This window comes from Gossypium arboreum, chromosome 11 (genome assembly GCF_025698485.1).
Source record: "Gossypium arboreum isolate Shixiya-1 chromosome 11, ASM2569848v2, whole genome shotgun sequence".
Lineage (NCBI taxonomy): Eukaryota > Viridiplantae > Streptophyta > Magnoliopsida > Malvales > Malvaceae > Gossypium > Gossypium arboreum.
In genome coordinates, this window is record NC_069080.1 from 21936525 (window position 1) to 21954727 (window position 18203).

At 34.9% G+C, this 18203-nt stretch overlaps 1 protein-coding gene and 3 long non-coding RNA genes across 4 annotated transcripts; 3 read left to right on the forward strand and 1 right to left on the reverse strand.

The window, feature by feature from the left end:
* Positions 1–855: 855 nt before the first annotated feature.
* LOC128284387 (uncharacterized) lies at positions 856–3018 on the reverse strand. The gene is made up of 2 exons (XR_008274820.1): positions 2896–3018; positions 856–1066 (listed from the first exon to the last, which is right to left on the reverse strand). It is a non-coding gene; the product is annotated as an uncharacterized LOC128284387 (long non-coding RNA).
* A 4494-nt stretch (positions 3019–7512) lies between these two features.
* LOC128283488 (uncharacterized) lies at positions 7513–8207 on the forward strand. Its single transcript, XR_008273845.1, has 3 exons — positions 7513–7643; positions 7733–7977; positions 8058–8207. It is a non-coding gene; the product is annotated as an uncharacterized LOC128283488 (long non-coding RNA).
* Positions 8208–8212: 5 nt separating this feature from the next.
* Positions 8213–9291, forward strand: LOC128283487 (uncharacterized). Its single transcript, XR_008273844.1, has 4 exons — positions 8213–8258; positions 8327–8419; positions 8497–8598; positions 8754–9291. It is a non-coding gene; the product is annotated as an uncharacterized LOC128283487 (long non-coding RNA).
* A 4897-nt stretch (positions 9292–14188) lies between these two features.
* LOC128283843 (uncharacterized) lies at positions 14189–14637 on the forward strand. Its single transcript, XM_053021243.1, has 2 exons — positions 14189–14421; positions 14526–14637. The coding sequence occupies exons 1-2, from the start codon at positions 14189–14191 to the stop codon at positions 14635–14637; spliced, it is 345 nt and encodes a 114-aa protein (XP_052877203.1).
* The last annotated feature ends 3566 nt before the right edge of the window (positions 14638–18203 follow it).

Consider the following 18203-nt stretch of genomic DNA (forward strand, 5'->3'; position numbering starts at 1 on the left):
TGGACTGTACTGACTGGTAATGTCTCGTAACCCTGTTCCGGTGACGGTATAGGGTTAGGGGACGTCACAGATGTGAAAATCTTTCCTCCTGAAAATAAACATTCCCATCTTAAACACATATCTATCGAACACTCATTTTTGAATCCAAGAAAATCATGCATGTAAATTTGCCTTAAAAAAGGATAGATTTGTGTAAGAGGAATGTCCTGTGGAGTCTTCCTTAGTCTATTCTCAGCCATTTGACATTTGTGACAAAAAATCATTTCTTTTCCATTCGCAATCAATGTTTAAAAATTGAAACACTAAGGGCCACCTTGTCGATTAAACTATACCAAATTGGAAGGTTGATTACTTAACTTATTTCTATGCATTCTCGCTTTAACTTACTTAAGAAATACTGCTTTTTTAACTCCAGCCTCTGTTTGCTGGCGAGAGTGGAGTAGACCAGGTTGTTGAAATACTACTTTGTCAGGTGAAAGGGGAATGTAACACCCCAAACCCGGCCCAGTCGTGAAGGCCGAATCTGACGTGCCACTTTGAAGTCAAAAACTCGTGTTCCCTTTTTAGTATTTTAAAAAAAAGCCGACTTTTGTCAAACTAACCAAGTGAATGAAGGCTGGGCACCAGGTAGATATCCATAATAGAGGAGGTGAGCCATGAAGGCTGCTTAAGTACCAAGCTCTCCGATTGGATCCAATCCTAGACATGCCCACATCCATTGCCACAATTGGTTATAACAAGTTGAAATTTCTTTGAGTGATTATCTTTGATAAACCGAATATTCGTGACGTCGTGTTATTTTAAAAAAAAACAAGTATCATTTTGAAATCACACCCTAAGTCTAGCCCATTTGAATTAGTATCCATCAATTTAAAGTTGTTTTTAATAATATAATCCCAGAAAAATCAAAGAAGAAAATAAAGTTAAAATGGCCTTATTACAACCCAAAAATTAAATAGCAATTAAAAATAACTTAAGAAAACCAGTCTCTTTTTCAAACCCAAAAGTATTCACCATGGCCACTCTGAATCCCCTCCGGCTCCAAGTCACCCACATCAAGGCTCACCTGCAAGGTTAAAGAAGGGTGAGTTTGGGGAAACTCTGTGTAAGGAAAACCCATTCAAAGCCCAAGTCACCAAGCCTGTTGGGCCTAAGCCCATTCAGTAACAGTGGTACTAGGCCGAGCCCTTTTCAGATTAATAAACCGGGCCTTAGCCCTTATTCAGATAAAAGATGGCCCATAGGCCCATTTCAAAATACATGCAACATCAAGAAACATATGCAAGCCCATTTGGGAGACTACTCAACCCACCAACCACTACACTCCACTGCATCACCATACACTCCATGTGGGGAATAGCTCAACCCACCCATTTAACACTCCACATTGCAAACCTTTATCTTCGATTAACGAAAGAATTGAGGCAAAACCTCTAGTACGAGGATAAGCCACTTTCAGTACTTCCTCCGTCAATATCCCAGTCCCATGCATCAAATAATAACAACATGGCATGCAGTAAATAACAACAGTCAAACATCCATTTAGGTCAATTCAACCCAAAGGGTATTTCGGTAATTTATCTCCTAAGGGTAAAACTGTAAATTTTTCACTTTTAAAAGTATTTCAGTAATTTATCTATATTAGGGTTTTTCATGCATATTCCTACCTTTCACGTACTAACAGAATCACTACCGAGGGTTCTTACCGAATTGGGCCGGTGGCCCATCATTCCAATTTTGGCCCATTAAGCCCAAAAATATCGAGGGCACAGAAATCATGCACTTTGTAGCCCAAACATTGCAGCTTACCAAAAACATTAATCGATTTACCTCACGAGCATTCGCACACTCGCAAATCTACAAAATACCGATTTTTTGCATTTCGGCTTTTCGACTTTTGCCGATCTAGACTAAGAAAGAGGGTGTTAGTTACACACATTTTATGACGATATGTTGATTTAAATCCACACACGAACCGCCTACAATTAGATTACTAACACGTTAATCTAACTATTTAAATACAAACTACGTATTAACCCCTTACAATATTCGGTCAACCACATCTACAGATCATAGTAAGCTTATAAGAAATCAATAAGCAACTCTTTAACAAATTTTTGTCAATGTTTACCACATAATCATAATTTCACTGCAAGCTATCTTCCTGAGCAACAGTCACTAAATCATTTATAACTGGAGCTACGAAACTCCAAATCAAGTGCCATTAATTTTCCCTGAAAATAGACTCATATATCTTATATCCATAAAATTTTCAGAATTTTTGGTTTGGCCAATCAATACCAGATTTTTCTTAAAATTTCCCATGTTTCACTGTTTGACTAATCTGACCACTCTTCATTACGAATCAAATTTCTCATTGTAAAGAATTCAAAATATGTTCTTATTTATTTCATTTGAAACTAGACTCATTAAGCTTTAGTTACATAATTTATGTAGCTTCTAACTCATCTCCCACAATTTATGGTGATTTTCCAAAGTCACGTTACTGTTGCTGTCCCAAGCAGATTTATTACCAAATCACTCTTTCACACCTAACTTGCATGCTTGTTATTTAAACATGTATATCACCAATCAATCATCACATATCTATGATTTTACTTAAGTATAATCTCCATTTCATCATTTTAAAGCACAACATGTCAGCTGATTTTTCCCCTTAGCATCTAAGGCACATGCATGTTCATTTGTTTGGCTTAACTTCACCTATCTTCCATTTTTCATCAAAAGAACATGAAACATCAACCATTTCCTTCATTTTAATTCATGACCAAATGCTCACAGCACAACTAAAAACCAAAATATGCTTCAAGAGTTAAGGTAGAATCCAGAAGAACTCATGAACCTCAAAATAAAAGCAAACTACCATGAACTTACCTTCAATTTTCTTCCCCAAGTGACCGAACATTCAAGAGCTTTCTCCTCTCCTTTCTCTTCTCTAACTTTAGGCTATGATGAACAAAGATGGACAAAACTTTATTTTTTTACCCCCTTTTTTTTTTTAATAAAATTTCATATTTAATCCATTTAATTCTTTAATACAAAAGACATGAAATTCCCATCTTGGAACATTTACCTAAACCATTATCATGGAACATTTACCTAACCCATTATCATGGAATATTTACCTAATCCATTATCATGGAACATTTACCTAACCCATTATCAATTTGTACCATGAATTATGGATATCAAGTGCTCATATTGTCTACAACAACATGATGGCTGGCCACTTAATGTAAAATGGGAGGTTTGTCATGCAAATCCTCCTATTTTGCACTCTCATTTATTTGGCCACTTCAATTTAGCCTATAGCATTTTCAAACATTTTCACATAGGTTCTATTTCATAATTTCACCACCTTTTTCTTATGGAACAAAAATTAACTAAAATTGTCGGGTTCTATCTTAAGCTTGGCTTTCTAGAGGCCCACTAACATAATTAAACTTATGCCAACATTCACAGAATTTCTGAAAATTGGGGCGTTACAGGGAACCAAGCATATCTTACATCAGTTCTAGGTACTATCAAGCACATGTGAATTGCACACTTTCTTGGCTTATTTATATGCATTTTCACTTTCAATTAATTAACAAATACTATTTTTCTGACTCCAGCCTCTGTTTCCTGGTGAGAGTAGAGTAGACCAGCTTGTTGAAATTATTAAGGTATGTTTTAAAAATGCAAGCCAAGAGAATATGATTCTTTGCCCTTGTAAGAAGTGTGGCAACATCAATTGGCATTATCATGAAGTTTTCTACGAACATCTAATTATTGATGGCTTTATTCGGGGTATAAAAAATGGATTTTTCATGGAGAGTGTACAGCTAGTGGAACTTCTTCAACGATTAATTCGACTTATCCTGATACTGCTTACCATCAGTATGTTAGACAAGATTACATGGAAGGTATGTTGCGGGATGCATTTAATATGCACAGTCATAGTGAGCAATCGTTTCCATCTGACTTTGTTGCATCCGATGATTGTAATATTGGTGGAAATGTTTTTGGCAAAACGGGAACAAGTGTACCTGATGAGGAGCCAAATGAAGAAGCGGCAAAGTTCTACAATTTACTTAATGAAATGAATGAAGAACTTTACGAGGGATCAAAATATTCGAAATTGTCCTTCTATATTCGTCTATTTCACTTAAAATGTTTGGGAGGGTGGACCGAAAACTCTTTTACAATGCTGCTAGAGTTTCTGAGAGAGATGTTTCCGTTTGCAAAAATCCCCCAGTCTTATCAAGTTATGAAGAGACTAATAAAAGATTTGGGCCTTGGGTATGATAAAATTCATAGTTGCCCAAATGGCTGCATGTTATACTGGGGTGATCAGAAGAACCAATAGTCTTGTCATGTTTGCAGTAAGTCTTGTTGGATGAATGGGAATACAGAAGATGTGAATGTGGATGAAGGTGGGGCACAGTTAAGAAAGAAGCCAGTCAAGGTTTTGCGATTTTCCCTTAATACCAAGACTTCAAAGGCTTTTTATGTCGTCAAAGACGGCCGATTCTATGAGGTGGCATAATGATCAACGAACTGATAATGGATTATTAAGGCATCCTGTTGATTCTTTAGCTTGGAAATCTTTTGACAGTAAATTTCCAAGCTTTGCAAACAATCCTCGGAATGTGAGGCTTGGCCTAGCAGCTGACAGCTTTAATCCTTTTAAAATCATGAGTACTTCGTACAATACTTGGCCTATAGTGTTTGTTCCTTACAATTTTCCTCCATGGATTTGCATGAAGCAATCTTCATTTATTTTATCAATGATTATCCCTGGAGAGAAAGGTCCTGGAAATGATATTGACATCTATTTGCAACCACTTGTTGAAGAGTTAAAACAATTATGGTCGGGTGTTGAGACATATGATGTATTGAGAAAGGAGAACTTTAATTTACGTGCAGCTTTATTGTGGACAATTAATGATTTCCTGGTTTATGCTAATTTATCGGGTTGGAGTACTAAAGGACGTTATTCCTATCTTGTTGTGCTGCGCAAACTTGTTCGAAGTGGTCGTGTAATGGGAAGAAGTTCTCTTACATGGGCCATCGTCGGTGGATAGATGGAAATCATAAATTTAGATTTCAGAGGACTCTATTTGACGGTACTAAAGAATACAGTGGAGCTCTTGAGCAGACCATTGGATCTGAAATCTTGTTTATGTTAAAAGATATCAACTTCAGTTATGGGAAGATGAATCAACCATTGGATCTGAAATCTTGTTTATGTTAAAAGGTATCAACTTCAGTTATGGGAAGATGAATCAACCACCTAACGCACAATCAAAGAGAAGGTCGAGGGATGAATCTGATAATGAATCTGACGAAGAAGATGATCATAATAAGGCAGACTTGTGGAAAAAAATGTGTATTTTTTTGAGTTGCCTTATTGGGAGCACAACATTTTACGTCACAATCTTGATATCATGCATATTGAGAAGAATGTCTGTGAGAACATAATTAGGACAATTTTGAATATCGATGGAAAATCAAAAGACAATCTTCAGAGTCGACTTGATTTAGTTGACATGAGAATTCGGTGTGATCTTCATCCTCAAGTACTTCCGAATGGGAAATATCGGTTGTCGCCTTCTATCTTTCAATGTCAAAGGAAGAGAAAGAAGTGTTCTACATGGTGTTGAAGGATATAAAGGTCCTAGATGCGTATGCGTCAAATATATCTCGATGTGTGAGTTTTAAAGATCGAAGATTATATTCATTAAAATCACATGATTACCACATCTTGATGCAAGATTTACTCCTAGTTGCTTTACGATGCTGTATGTCAAAAAATGTAACGTCTTGTATAATTAAACTATCTAATATAATGAAAGCTATTTGTGGCAAAGTTTTGGATATTGAAGAACTTGAGAAAGTACAGGATCGAGCCGCTTTGACTTTATGCAATTTGGAGAAGATCTTTCCACCTTCCTTCTTCACTATTATGGTGCACTTGGTAATCCATCTCCCTCACGAAGCAATACTTGGTGGACCAGTTTTTTATCGATGGATGTATCCTATAGAAAGGTGCTAATTTATTTGTCAAGTACTCATTCATTCACCTCTATACATTTAGTTACAACTTTTGATAAATATTGTTTATCGTGTTTAGGTTCCTAAGCAAATTGAAATCTTATTGTTACAATAAGCGTTACCCAGAAGGATCAATTGCTGAAGGCTACTTGGCAGAAGAGTGCATGACCTTCTATTCTAGATATTTAGAAGATGTTGAAATACGATTGAATAGACCAAGTAGAAATGCTGGGCTCAATGATCATAACTTGGCAGAAACTTATTTATTCCAAAGTTATGGAGAACCAATCATCAAAGTTGAAATTGCAGAATTAGATGATATATCATGGATACAAGCACATCGATATGTACTTTTTCACCATGATTCAATTGAACCGTTACGTAAGTAAGTTCTAAAATTTCCTCACATATTCGTCGTTTTGATTTGTTTATTTTCTAACCAATTAAACTTGTTTTAACATAGTGAATACAAACAAATTTTGAGATCTCGCACGCCTCAAGATTATAACATCGAGAGATTAATAAGTTATTCACGTAATCTTTTCATGAATGGTTAAGCCAAACGGTATGTAACTGAAGTTAATAAGTTACATATAATCGCGAAATTTAGTTAATCAAATAAGAATGTTTTTACATAATACATTTATAATTTCTCAATTTACTTTCGATTTAATAGGTTTGGAGTGGGAAAGATGTCAATGACGAAGTTAAATGGCTTTCCCAAGGTCCGAACAAATTAATAAAAGATATAGTGCCTTCCTCATCAATGGATACAGATTTCATACAAAATATCGCGAGAGAATGAGGAGAACTCAAAATTGTGGAATTGTTGTTAATTCTTCAATTACAAGTTATGCTAGTGCTAGAGACAGTAATCCGGTTGAGGGTAATGTGGAGTATTACGGACTTCTTACCGACATTATTGAGTTGGATTACTATATTCCGGTGTGATTGAGCTGATGTTAATACTGCTCGCGGAATTAAAAAAAATCAATTTGGTTTTACAATAGTTAATTTCTCTCGCTTGATTCACACTGGACAACAATTGATGGACGAACCATATGTATTTTCTTCTCAAGTGAAACAAGTTTTTTATTCGAAAGATCCAACTGATGAGGGTTGGTATGTTGTACTCCGGAACACCCCTAGAGACTTGTTTGACATGGGTAATGGAAGTAGAGATGACATCGTCGAAAGATCAGAAACATTGCCTTTTCCAGAACAAAACTTAGATGAAAATATCCCTAGTACTAGTACACAACATCAATGGGTTTGATATGATATAGATGAAGATATTTACGAATAATGATGTAGTAAGATTTTACGATTTTTTAATTATATGTAATACTATAATTTTAATCTTGGTCATGTTATATAATTTAACTATTTTACATGTACTATTATTGTTGTAATTTGTTACTAAAATTTCAATCATTTTATGTGTATTGCAGGAAAAATGCATAAAAGAAGGTTACGAAGTATTGTCCAGAATACTCTAAATTTGGAAGAAGCAAATAGTGAATAGCAGACAGTTGTTGGATCTTCGAATGTACCGAAGGCACTTGACGAGCCTGTAGAATTTCAAAGTAATGTTAAATTTATTTTACATGTGTGTTGTCTTTTATTATTGATTCATTTTTCAATTTTAATATAATAATAATATATCGTTTTTCAGCTGAAAGTGATGGGACGCCCAGAGTTCGAGGACTTACGCTGCTTAAAGATTTATACGAATTAAATCCTGTCGAATGTGTCAAAGTAAGTAGAAACAGTCATGGTCAGCCTGTTGGATCTGAAGCTCAACTTTTAGCAGGCTATTTGGGCATTATAGCACGAAATGCTAATATGTTGCCCATCAACTACGAATCATGGCATCACATGCCTGATAGCAACAAAAATCAGGCTCTCGATAAAATTAAGGTAACAAAACGTTAAAGTAATTTATAATACTTTGGTTTAACTTTCATTTATATTTACATTCTAAACTTGTGTTTTTTTAGGAGAGATTTGCTTTAGAGGTCTCTGATGACTATATCAAGAAGGCATTGGGTAAAAAATGGAGAGACCATAAAAGCACTTTGAAAAAACTATATTTTAAGAAAGACATAAGCCTCGAGGAAAAATTGAGAAATGTCCCACCGGGAATGCTGAGGTACCAATGGGAAGATGCGGTTAGATTCTAGAATTCAAAGAAAGGAGAGGTATTATGTATTTCAAAACTCTTATATATAGTATTTACTATATACGTAATAATAATTTCATTATGTAGGACCGTGAGCGAGTTGGAATAAGTAGCGGGCAAAAACAAAAATTCACGCGCACGGCAGGGTCGAGAAGTTTTGCTTCTGTAGCTGAGGCCGAGGTATTATGAATTTATTAATTCTGTCAAATATTAATGACTTTCTACTATTAAATAATATTTTTACTACTATATTGTAGGAAGTTTTGTCAGGTCAAAAAGTTGGCCGCCTTCAGCTTTTTGAGATTACGCATAGGAAGAAAGATGGATCTCCTATGACATCCGAAGTTGGAGAAATTATGGTATATTTACTTAATAAAATTTGATTTATTATAAATATTTATAATGTTTAATTATAATGGTTTAATTCGTCATTAGTAGTTTTAAATAATGTTAAGTTATGTTGCATTTCTTTTTATTATATATTTCATTTCTAACTCTTTAATTGATTTATTAGGAGAAACTAAAGGAGAAGAAGACGGAGTACGAAGCGATTGCTTCGACTGATAGTTCTGTTAATCTTGAGAATATTGATAACAGAATTATCATTGAAGTTTTGAGTCCTGAAAGGTATGGTCGGGTTTGATTTCAAGGATCTAGTGTTACCCCGACCCAATATTTTGGATCCGGATCCAAGCAATACATGCCTTCCGGGAGTCAAGCTCAAGCTGAAGTTCAGGGGTTAAGAGACCAGATAGCTCAGATGCAAGCGAGCACAGTTGAGCAAATTGCCGAGGTTCAACTTAGAGCGGAGGCAGTAGAGAGGGAGGCAGCGGCAGCAGCGATGGCAGTAAAGCAGAGCAGAAAGTACGATGAGGTCCAGCTACAACTTTAGCAAATGATACAAATGTTTCAGCAGTCGCAAAAGCAACCATCTTAGACATTAGTTTTCTCCTTGTAAGAAACGTTTTTAACATTGTTACATTTAACATTATTGTAAGAATGTTTTGAGTTATACTTAATTTATTAATTCACATCATAGATCTTTCGTTGAATTTGAAGTATCATTTAGATTTAATGTTTTTTATTCTATTTTTTATGCTACATTTGCTGTTTTTGGTTGGATTTCATGCAAGAAGGGTTGGAAATTGGTAAAAAAATAAACATTTCAAATCTGCCAAAATTAGCGGCGTTTGTAGGAAAAGAGCCACTAAGAGCCTTGACTTTTAGCGGTGCTTTTTTCATACAAATGCCGCTAGTTTTTGTGGCGTTACCTTTAGCGGTGTTTTTTTGTGGCACTTGGAAAAACGCCGCTAATAGTTTTTGCGGCTCTTTTAGCTAAAAAAAACGCCGCTAAAGTTTGTTTTCGTGTAGTGTTGTAAATACATCTAACAGTTAACTTATAATGAGTTATCCTTATTGAACTTCTGGTTCAATGACTCTCCCCCTAACTCATTACAAGTTATTGTTTCTCTCACCCTACTGTTGGGAAAACTGATAACTCATGTCACATTTAAATCTCGAATTAATTGCTCAAAAATATTATAAGGAGACTCATATAAATATACATTCCCAATATCTTATTATGACCTGTGCGCTATGGTGGAGCAGTTGGAACATATACCGCACATCTAAAAATTATAAGATGGGAAATATTTGGCTTTTTACCAAAAATCAATTGTAATGGGGAGTATTTATAATTTATTGGCTTGATGCATACAGTATGGAAATTAATACAATCTCATGTTGAAATAGAAAGTTTTGTTTTTATAAGTAATGATTTAGCTATTAGTTGGAGGCATTTGATAAATAATTTAGCTAAATCATTTTATGTGTGAACATGAGTTACAGGATGTTCAACTTTTATTCCAATTGACATGCAATAATCATTGAAAACTTGGGATGACAACTCACCAACATTAGCAAGATGAATTGTTTTAGTTGCATAATCTAAAATTAATCATTTAAATAAGCAATCTCGCAAATGACAGGTTGCGAGTTGATAACGCATGTGATTATTTTGTAGATGCATCTACCAAAATCATATAATATCAAAACCATCCACATGGTGGATGAATGATCCCATATTCATTTCAGAAATGCAAGACATTAAATCTCACCTTTAGCTAGTGAGTTTCTAAGAACCAATTTTTATTGAGAACAAGCAACAAATGAAAATTCTTTAAATTAAAGAATCTTTTGGTTCTTTAATGGATGTCCATATGAATTCTTAATTAATTTCTGCTTCATATATGAAGCAAGATGGTCTAACTGGTCATGCCAAGTAGTAAACGCATTTGTATCAGTAAACTTCTGTTTACTTTAGCATGTGTTTCAATTGTACTAAATTGTAACAAATTAATAGTTTTACTATCATTCTTTTTGATTTGTATCCACATATAAATACTATTATGTCATTTACTACTAGAAATGTCTAAATCAATGTGAAGTCTATAATGTCACCAAGTCAATAAATATAATTTTCAAATAATTGTATGCAATATTCGCTTTAGGGAATATGTCAAAATCTTCAAATGCCCAAAAATCTATTAATAGCAAACTTTGAGAGTAAATCTTATTTTCCATGTGTATAGCAAGTACATAACCAATGACTTTTCATACATAAAGTTTTCTCTCTTGCAAGTTCTCATCAGTAATATTTTACCACGTAATTTTAATTGAGAGCTTATTCTGAATACTGTAGAGTTATACTTACAGTTTTTAAAAAATACTTGCAACTTTTGATTCACCATAATAAGTTTTGAATTATCATATTCTATTTCTTATGAGTAGATATTTCACATCAAATATTTTACTTTCAACCCTTTAATAGGGATGATGACAAAAGAATATCATAAATATTATAAATTAATAATTCAATCCCTTTTTTTATTCATATGAAATATAATCTTTTACTCATTCACAATCTCAATATGAGATCCATTACAAATAACTTTTAAAAGTAATGCATTATCCATCATAAATTTTGTGCTTTTTAGATAGTGATATATTAGCTCTTCTTGTACTATTAAATATTGGAATAATATTTGTTTGTTTTAGTACTAAATAAGATAAATATTTTCTATCTGTAATGATAGAATTCTTTATTATATTTTCATATCTTTCCTCAAAGAATATTAAAATATTTGGGCATACGTTACATATGTGGACAACAATATTTCATATCACATTGATAACATAAGTTATCTTTATCCTTTGAAAAGTTATCTTGAGAACTCTCATTGTTCTCTTATTTATTACTATGTTCCCACTTTTAGTGGTAAATGAGTATATCTTTTATTTTCTTTATTTTTACATTCACTTCAGGGAATGCAACAAATCTAGTAAGACGAACTTATAAACATCCCAATAGATACTAGACGAACTTATAAACATCCCAATAGATTCTTTATTTCATAATCACCATCGCAAACATGTATGAGATTTCAAATCAAAATCTATCTATGCATATTGTCATGATTAGTCTTCAATTATAAGAAACAATAAATAAAACATAGTGAAATATACCTGAAGATCTTTAACATCATTGTCATCACTAGAAGGTATGCGATAGTTCAAGAATATTCTTGATTTCATATAGATAACGGTATCAAATCTTTCACCATCCTTAAGAACAAAAAGTAAAATAAGTTAATCAAAACAATGATAACATATAATGAAAGAAGAATGAAAAATAATAATCAGATATGAAATATTAAATAAAAGAAACTTCTTATAAAAACTTTGCATCTTGCTGTCAAAGAAATTAAAAATCATGGAGGATAAATTTGATCGTCGATAAAAGGAACTATCACTTTAAGTAAGATCGTGCTGAGAACGTGTTATAAAATAAAGAGAGATGGAGAGAATAAATAATAAAGAAAATATGAAAGCAATAGAGAATGTATTTTATTGATCAAAAGGAATAATTACAATACTTCATCGAGTCTCTTTATATTTATAGGTATAAGAAGTATAAAAGAAGTAGAGATCTAATTCTAATAATTATTAGAATTTAAAGCATATTAAAACTTTATCTTAATTATGATGGCCATCCACTCAATAACATATTTATAACAAATTTTTAATTTTCATTTTTAAAATGAAAGAAATTGCTTAACTTTTGCTTTTATTTTATTATATTTAAGAATAAAATAAATCAAATCACTAAAATAATAGATAAATTTGACATAAATCTGAGATTGACTAAAAAATTGTCAATCAAATGGATTTAATGTTACGATGAAATCATAATGTGAGATTACACGATCCAAAATGTTTCTTTAGATACAAGATTGTGACGAGATGGTAATAGAGGGCTGTGTGCGGTCTGTTTAGGGGATGATAGGAGTGTGGTGGACAGAGCTTCAAGCCATACAAGATGAGCTTGAGTATGCTACTAATATGGGTTTCACGGACATTGCGACTCATATGAGTTGATTTTGAAGGTGCGCGATAATAAGTTGGACATATCCATATCAGATCACTTCGAGAAGGAAGTTTACAATTTATACTTAACTTTGTTAGTCGTTTTAATAATAATAAGACAGCTGATCAGTTAGCTCAATCGAGCTGTACTAGTTTTTTTTTTTTCACTTAGTTTTTGTTTTGATAATTCTGTTGAGGTTCATGGAAGATGCTATTATTGCTAAATAAAAGAATGTGCTTTTTTTAATTATATTTTATCAAATAATAATCATAATTGTAATATATTTTTAAATATATTTTATTTTTTTTCATTTATCTCGTCTCTGTTTTATGGAAATTTCAAGAGGCAATCTTGAGAGTCAGTGCGTTTGATGATTATTGGATTAAGTTAATCTTGACATGCGTTTCATTGGTGACATATCAGTTTTCATCAATGGAACCCTTGCAGAAATAATCAAGCCAGAAGGCGATCTAAGACAATGAGACTCTCTTTTTCCGTACTTGTTGTGTTATGCCAAAATATTCCTCTCGCTTATGATTGAAATGGCTGAAAGTGAAAGGAAAATAAAATGTCTTAAAATAAGTAGTAGAAGCATCCCCATCACTCACTTTTTTGCAGATGATAGTTGTATCTTTTTCAAAGTGAGCAGAGAAACATGTCAAGTCATTAGAGGCCTTTTTAAGCTTTTCCGTGAGTTCTCTAGACTCCTGATCAACTTTGAGAAATTGAAATTTATGATGAATCGAAACCATCAGCCTAAATTCGAACAAGTGATCAAAAATATTTTACAAGTCAAATTTACAACCAAATGAGGTAAATATATTGGAGTGAATTTAGAGGACTTAAAAAGATGAGGTAAATTCTTCCAGCCTTTACTTTCCAAAACGGAACCAAAATTTATCTTGTGGAAGGCGAAGCTTCTTAGACAAATAGATAGATTGACTTTGTGATATAGATGTTTTCATTGGAAAACAATATCAACGGAGGAATAGGAATTAGAATTCTACATTTATTTAATTTCTTTAGGAGTTTTAGTTTTACTAGGTTTTTTATTTCCTTATAAACTTTAAATTAGGAATTCTATTAGGACTTTAAATTAGGAATTAGATTAGATTTTCCTTTGTAATTAATGACCTATAAAAAGGCTGCCAATATGAAATAAAAGGGAGTTTATTTTTATCACAAACGTTAGTTTGGGAAGGGGTTCATCAGAGACTAATCACCTTTGAGTAACCATAGGTCGAAGCAAGGATACTTTCTTGTCTAGACTGTGACTAGATCTTACGCCAAGGCGCATAACAACTTGGTATCGAGTCACCGTCATGGGTGACTTAAAAACTTTAATGTACCAAGTGGAGGCATTTATGGAACAAATGGCTACAAGGCAACGAGCATTAGAGGAGCAGATGGAATTTTATCTCTTTCGGTCCAAAAGACAACGAAAGAGAATTTAGAAAAAATAATGAAGAACAAGGCAAGAAGGAGGCAAGAAAAGAAATTCAGATTCACAACACGGTGGGGGCATGGTGCCAAGATACTCCAAGATGGAATTTTCCACTTATGATGGTGTTGGTGATCCTTTAGGATGGTTAAAAAGATGCGAAAATTTTTTTGGCAATCAGCGGACCAACGAAGAAGACAAAGTCAACTTAGCTTCATTCCATCTCTTAGGAGAAGCACAATTGTGGTTTGATCAAATCGAGGAAGAGGAGGCAAATCTGGATTGGGAGCGCTTTAGAGAGTGTTGTCATGTCAGGTTTGGGCCACCTATGAGTAATAACCCCTTGAGGAACTTGCAAACTTGAGACAAACTGGGACGGTAGAAGAATATCAACATCAATTTCAATCATTACTGGCTAGGACTACTGATCTTAAACCTCGACAACAAGTAAACCTTTTTACTGCCGGATTAGTAGAGGAACTTAGAATTGATATCGAGATGCAACAACCGGAAACCTTGGAGTTGCAATGAATATGGCTCGAGCTTTGGAACGGAAACAAAAATTCTCTTCCAAGATGTTATCTCAAACCAATCTAAACTGGTCAGCTTCCCAAAACACTGGCAGCAATTCCATTATTCCAACAACTAAGAGCTTTGCAAAGGGAGGAGGACAAACAACGAAACCAATGGGGAATAACAGCAAAATAGGTTCTTCCACACCATTTATCAAAAGATTGACACGAGCAGAGATGGCGGAGAGAAGGGCTAAGGGATTGTGTTATAATTGTGACGAGTCTTACTCCATGGGGCACAAATGTAAAAGGCTATTTTGGATAGAAGTACCAGATATTAAAGATGAGTAAGAAGATGAGGTAGATGATCTTGAAATTTCCTTACATGCCATTAGAGGAACTTGCAATTCATCTACTATGCAACTACCAGCAAAGGTGTCAGGAAAAACAGTGTTAGTTCTCGTTGATTCAGGCAGTACACATAACTTTCTACGCGAAGGTCTAGTGCCAAGATTGGGACTGAAAATACAAAAGAAAAGGGGGTTGCAAGTATGTATGGCAAACGAAGAACGGGTTTCTAGCATTGGCATTTGTAAATCAGTACAGTTCGTTGTGGCCAATGACAACTTTCAAGCTGATTTTTATACAATACCATTAGAAGGGTTTGATATGATTTTGGGGGTTAAATGGTTGTGTACCCTTGGTCCAATTTTATGGGATTTCAGCTTTTTAATTATGCAATTTGCAGTAAACAAGAAGAAGATACTCTGGCAAGGGCAGCACCTAGAGGAAGTTCCACGACTCAGCTTGATACAGGGACAGGATTTAACTAATGTAGTATTAGATAAGCTACTGGTAGAATTTGCGCATTTATTCTAAGAACCGTCTGGGTTACCTCCTAACCGCAAATGTAACCATCGTATAACTCTCAAACCAGGAACAGGACCAATTATAGTCAGGCCTTATCGATATCCACATTTTCAAAAGGATGAGATTGAGAAGCAGTGTGACCAAATGTTACAATAAGGAATCATTCGACCCAGTAGATCACCATTCTCTTCTCCAGTACTATTAGTAAAGAAGCATGACGGGTCATGGCATTTTTATATCGATTATCGAGAGCTTAATGCTTGCACTGTTAAAGACAAATATCCGATTCCTATCGTGGATGAATTGTTGGACGAACTTCATGGGGCAAAATATTTTACAAAATTGGATTTACGATCGGGATATTTTCAAATTAGAATGGCAACTACTGATGTGGAAAGGACAGCCTTCCGAATCCACCATGGACACTTTGAGTTTCTTGTCATGCCATTCAGGCTTACCAATGCCCCTTCCACATTTCAGAATTTGATGAATGACATTTTTCGCCCTTACTTGCGTAAGTTTGTTTTAGTCTTCTTTGATGACATATTAATTTATAGCAAAATATGAACTGAACATATACATCATGTAAGATTAGTTTTTGAACTCTTGCGAGAGAATATGTTGTTCTTAAAGAAATCCAAGTGTTTCTTTGGAGAGTCTCAGGTAACCTACCTCGGTCATGTCATCCATGGTGAAGGGGTCGAGGTTGATCACACTAAAATTAAAGATGTCACCGATTGGCCAACTTCTAAAACTACCAAGGCTCTACGAGGCTTTCTTGGGTTAGCAGGATATTATAGAAAATTCATCAAGAATTATGGACAAGTGGCTGCACCCTCAACATCTCTTCTAAAGAAAAATGCCTTCAACTGAACTAAGGAAGTCGATGTTGCTTTCACCCAATTAAAACTTCTCTTCAGAAGCCCAGCTTTTGCAATTACCCAACTTTATGAGGAATTTGTGGTTGAATGTGATGCTTCGGATAATAGGTTTGGAGCTGTACTACAGCAAAAGGGACACCCCATTGCCTTTTTCAGTTGCAAGATTGCAGATCGACACTTTAAGTTGGTTGCCTACGAACGTGAATTAATTGGTTTGGCAAAGGCAGTGACTCATTGGCGACCCTATCTTTGGGGAAGGCATTTCCTCATCCGTACCGATCACTTCATCTTAAGTTTTGTTAGACCAACGACTTACGACATCCCCACAACAACATTGGATCGCAAGCTAATGGGGTTTGATTTCGAATGGAATATAAGCGAGGAAGTTGAACAGTAGTGCAGATGCTTTATCTAGAAAAGACGAAGACTTACCACACCTCATGACTGTTTCATTCCTCAAGTTGAAATTCTTAAAGCCATCGACGAGAAATAGAAGCTTCCCTGAATTATCACAACTCCAAAGAAAGAATTCTACAAGGAGAGTTGGGGCTGATTGGGTTGCACAAGATGGATTGATTTTTTTCAAAGGGAGGTTGTACCTTTTACCTACCTCACCAATTATTCCCACTCTTATCTCCTCTATACATACTATGGCACTTGAAGGGGAATTGAAAACATTGCATCGTCTTCGCCAAGATTTTTTTTGGAAAGGAATGAAGCTTGCAACCTTAGAATTTGTGCAACATTGTTTAGTATGCTAATGCCACAAATGGAAAAATTTACAGCCCGCAGGTTTACTTCAACCTCTTCCAATACCACAACATGTTTGGGCTGATATTTTTATGGATTTCGTGGAGGGTCTACCCAAAGTAAAAGGGAAATCGGTACTTATGGTGGTTGTGGACAGACTGTCGAAGTACGCTCATTTTTTACCTTTTTCCCATCTATTTACTGCTATATCTGTTGCTACCGTCTTCTTTACAGAGGTATTCCGACTTCATGGCTTGCCGGAATCCATAGTTTCAGACCGTGATAAAGTTTTCCTCAACTTGTTTTGGAAGGAATTATTTCGTCAAAGTGGTTCTAAGCTCACTTTTTCCTCAGCATACCATCCCCAATCTGATGGTCAGACAGAGGTAGTTAACCGAACAATAGAAATGTACCTACGATTGGGTTCCATGGGCTGAGTATTGCTACAACACCTCATATCACACTGCCTTAAAGGCCACTCCCTTTCGATTAGTATACGGTAGGGATCCACCTCGACTTCTCTCCTATTCAGCTGGCTCTACAAGGATTGAAGCTGTGGATAAGGCTCTACAAGATAGGGATGCACTTTTACACAATGCTCGGGATAGACTCTTGCAAGCTCAGCAACGAATGAAAGCCACTTATGATTTGGGGCACAGAGAGTTGAATTTTAAAGTCGGGGATTGGGTTTGGTTACGGCTTCAACAGTATCGACAATTGACGATAACTAAATAGAAGCATCACAAGTTATTGCCAAAATATTTTGGTCCTTTAAAAGTCTTGAACAAAATAGGATCAGTTGCCTATCAGCTTGAATTACCTACAGGCAGCAGAATACATGATGTATTTCATGTTTTTTTCCTCAAAGAATACAAGGGACCTCAACCAGATGCGGTAGGAGACTTGCCCTTAGTATATGATGGCAAGGCCTTGCCTACTCCACAAGCTATTATTAATACCAGCTTTATCTGGGTCGTGGGAACTATTAGTGCAATGGGCGTGATGTCCTCAAGAAGATGCCACTTGGGAACCAATTGATAATTTTCGAGTAGCTTATCTCGAATTTGAGCTTGAGGACAAGCTC

Bases quoted from the DNA above. Each gene is read 5' to 3' on its own strand.
- LOC128283843 (XM_053021243.1), top strand. From the start codon at position 14,189: ATGGTGCCAAGATACTCCAAGATGGAATTTTCCACTTATGATGGTGTT. The intron at 14,422-14,525 runs GTTTGGGCCACC...ATTACTGGCTAG, and splicing joins AGAGAGTGTTGTCATGTCAG to GACTACTGATCTTAAACCTC.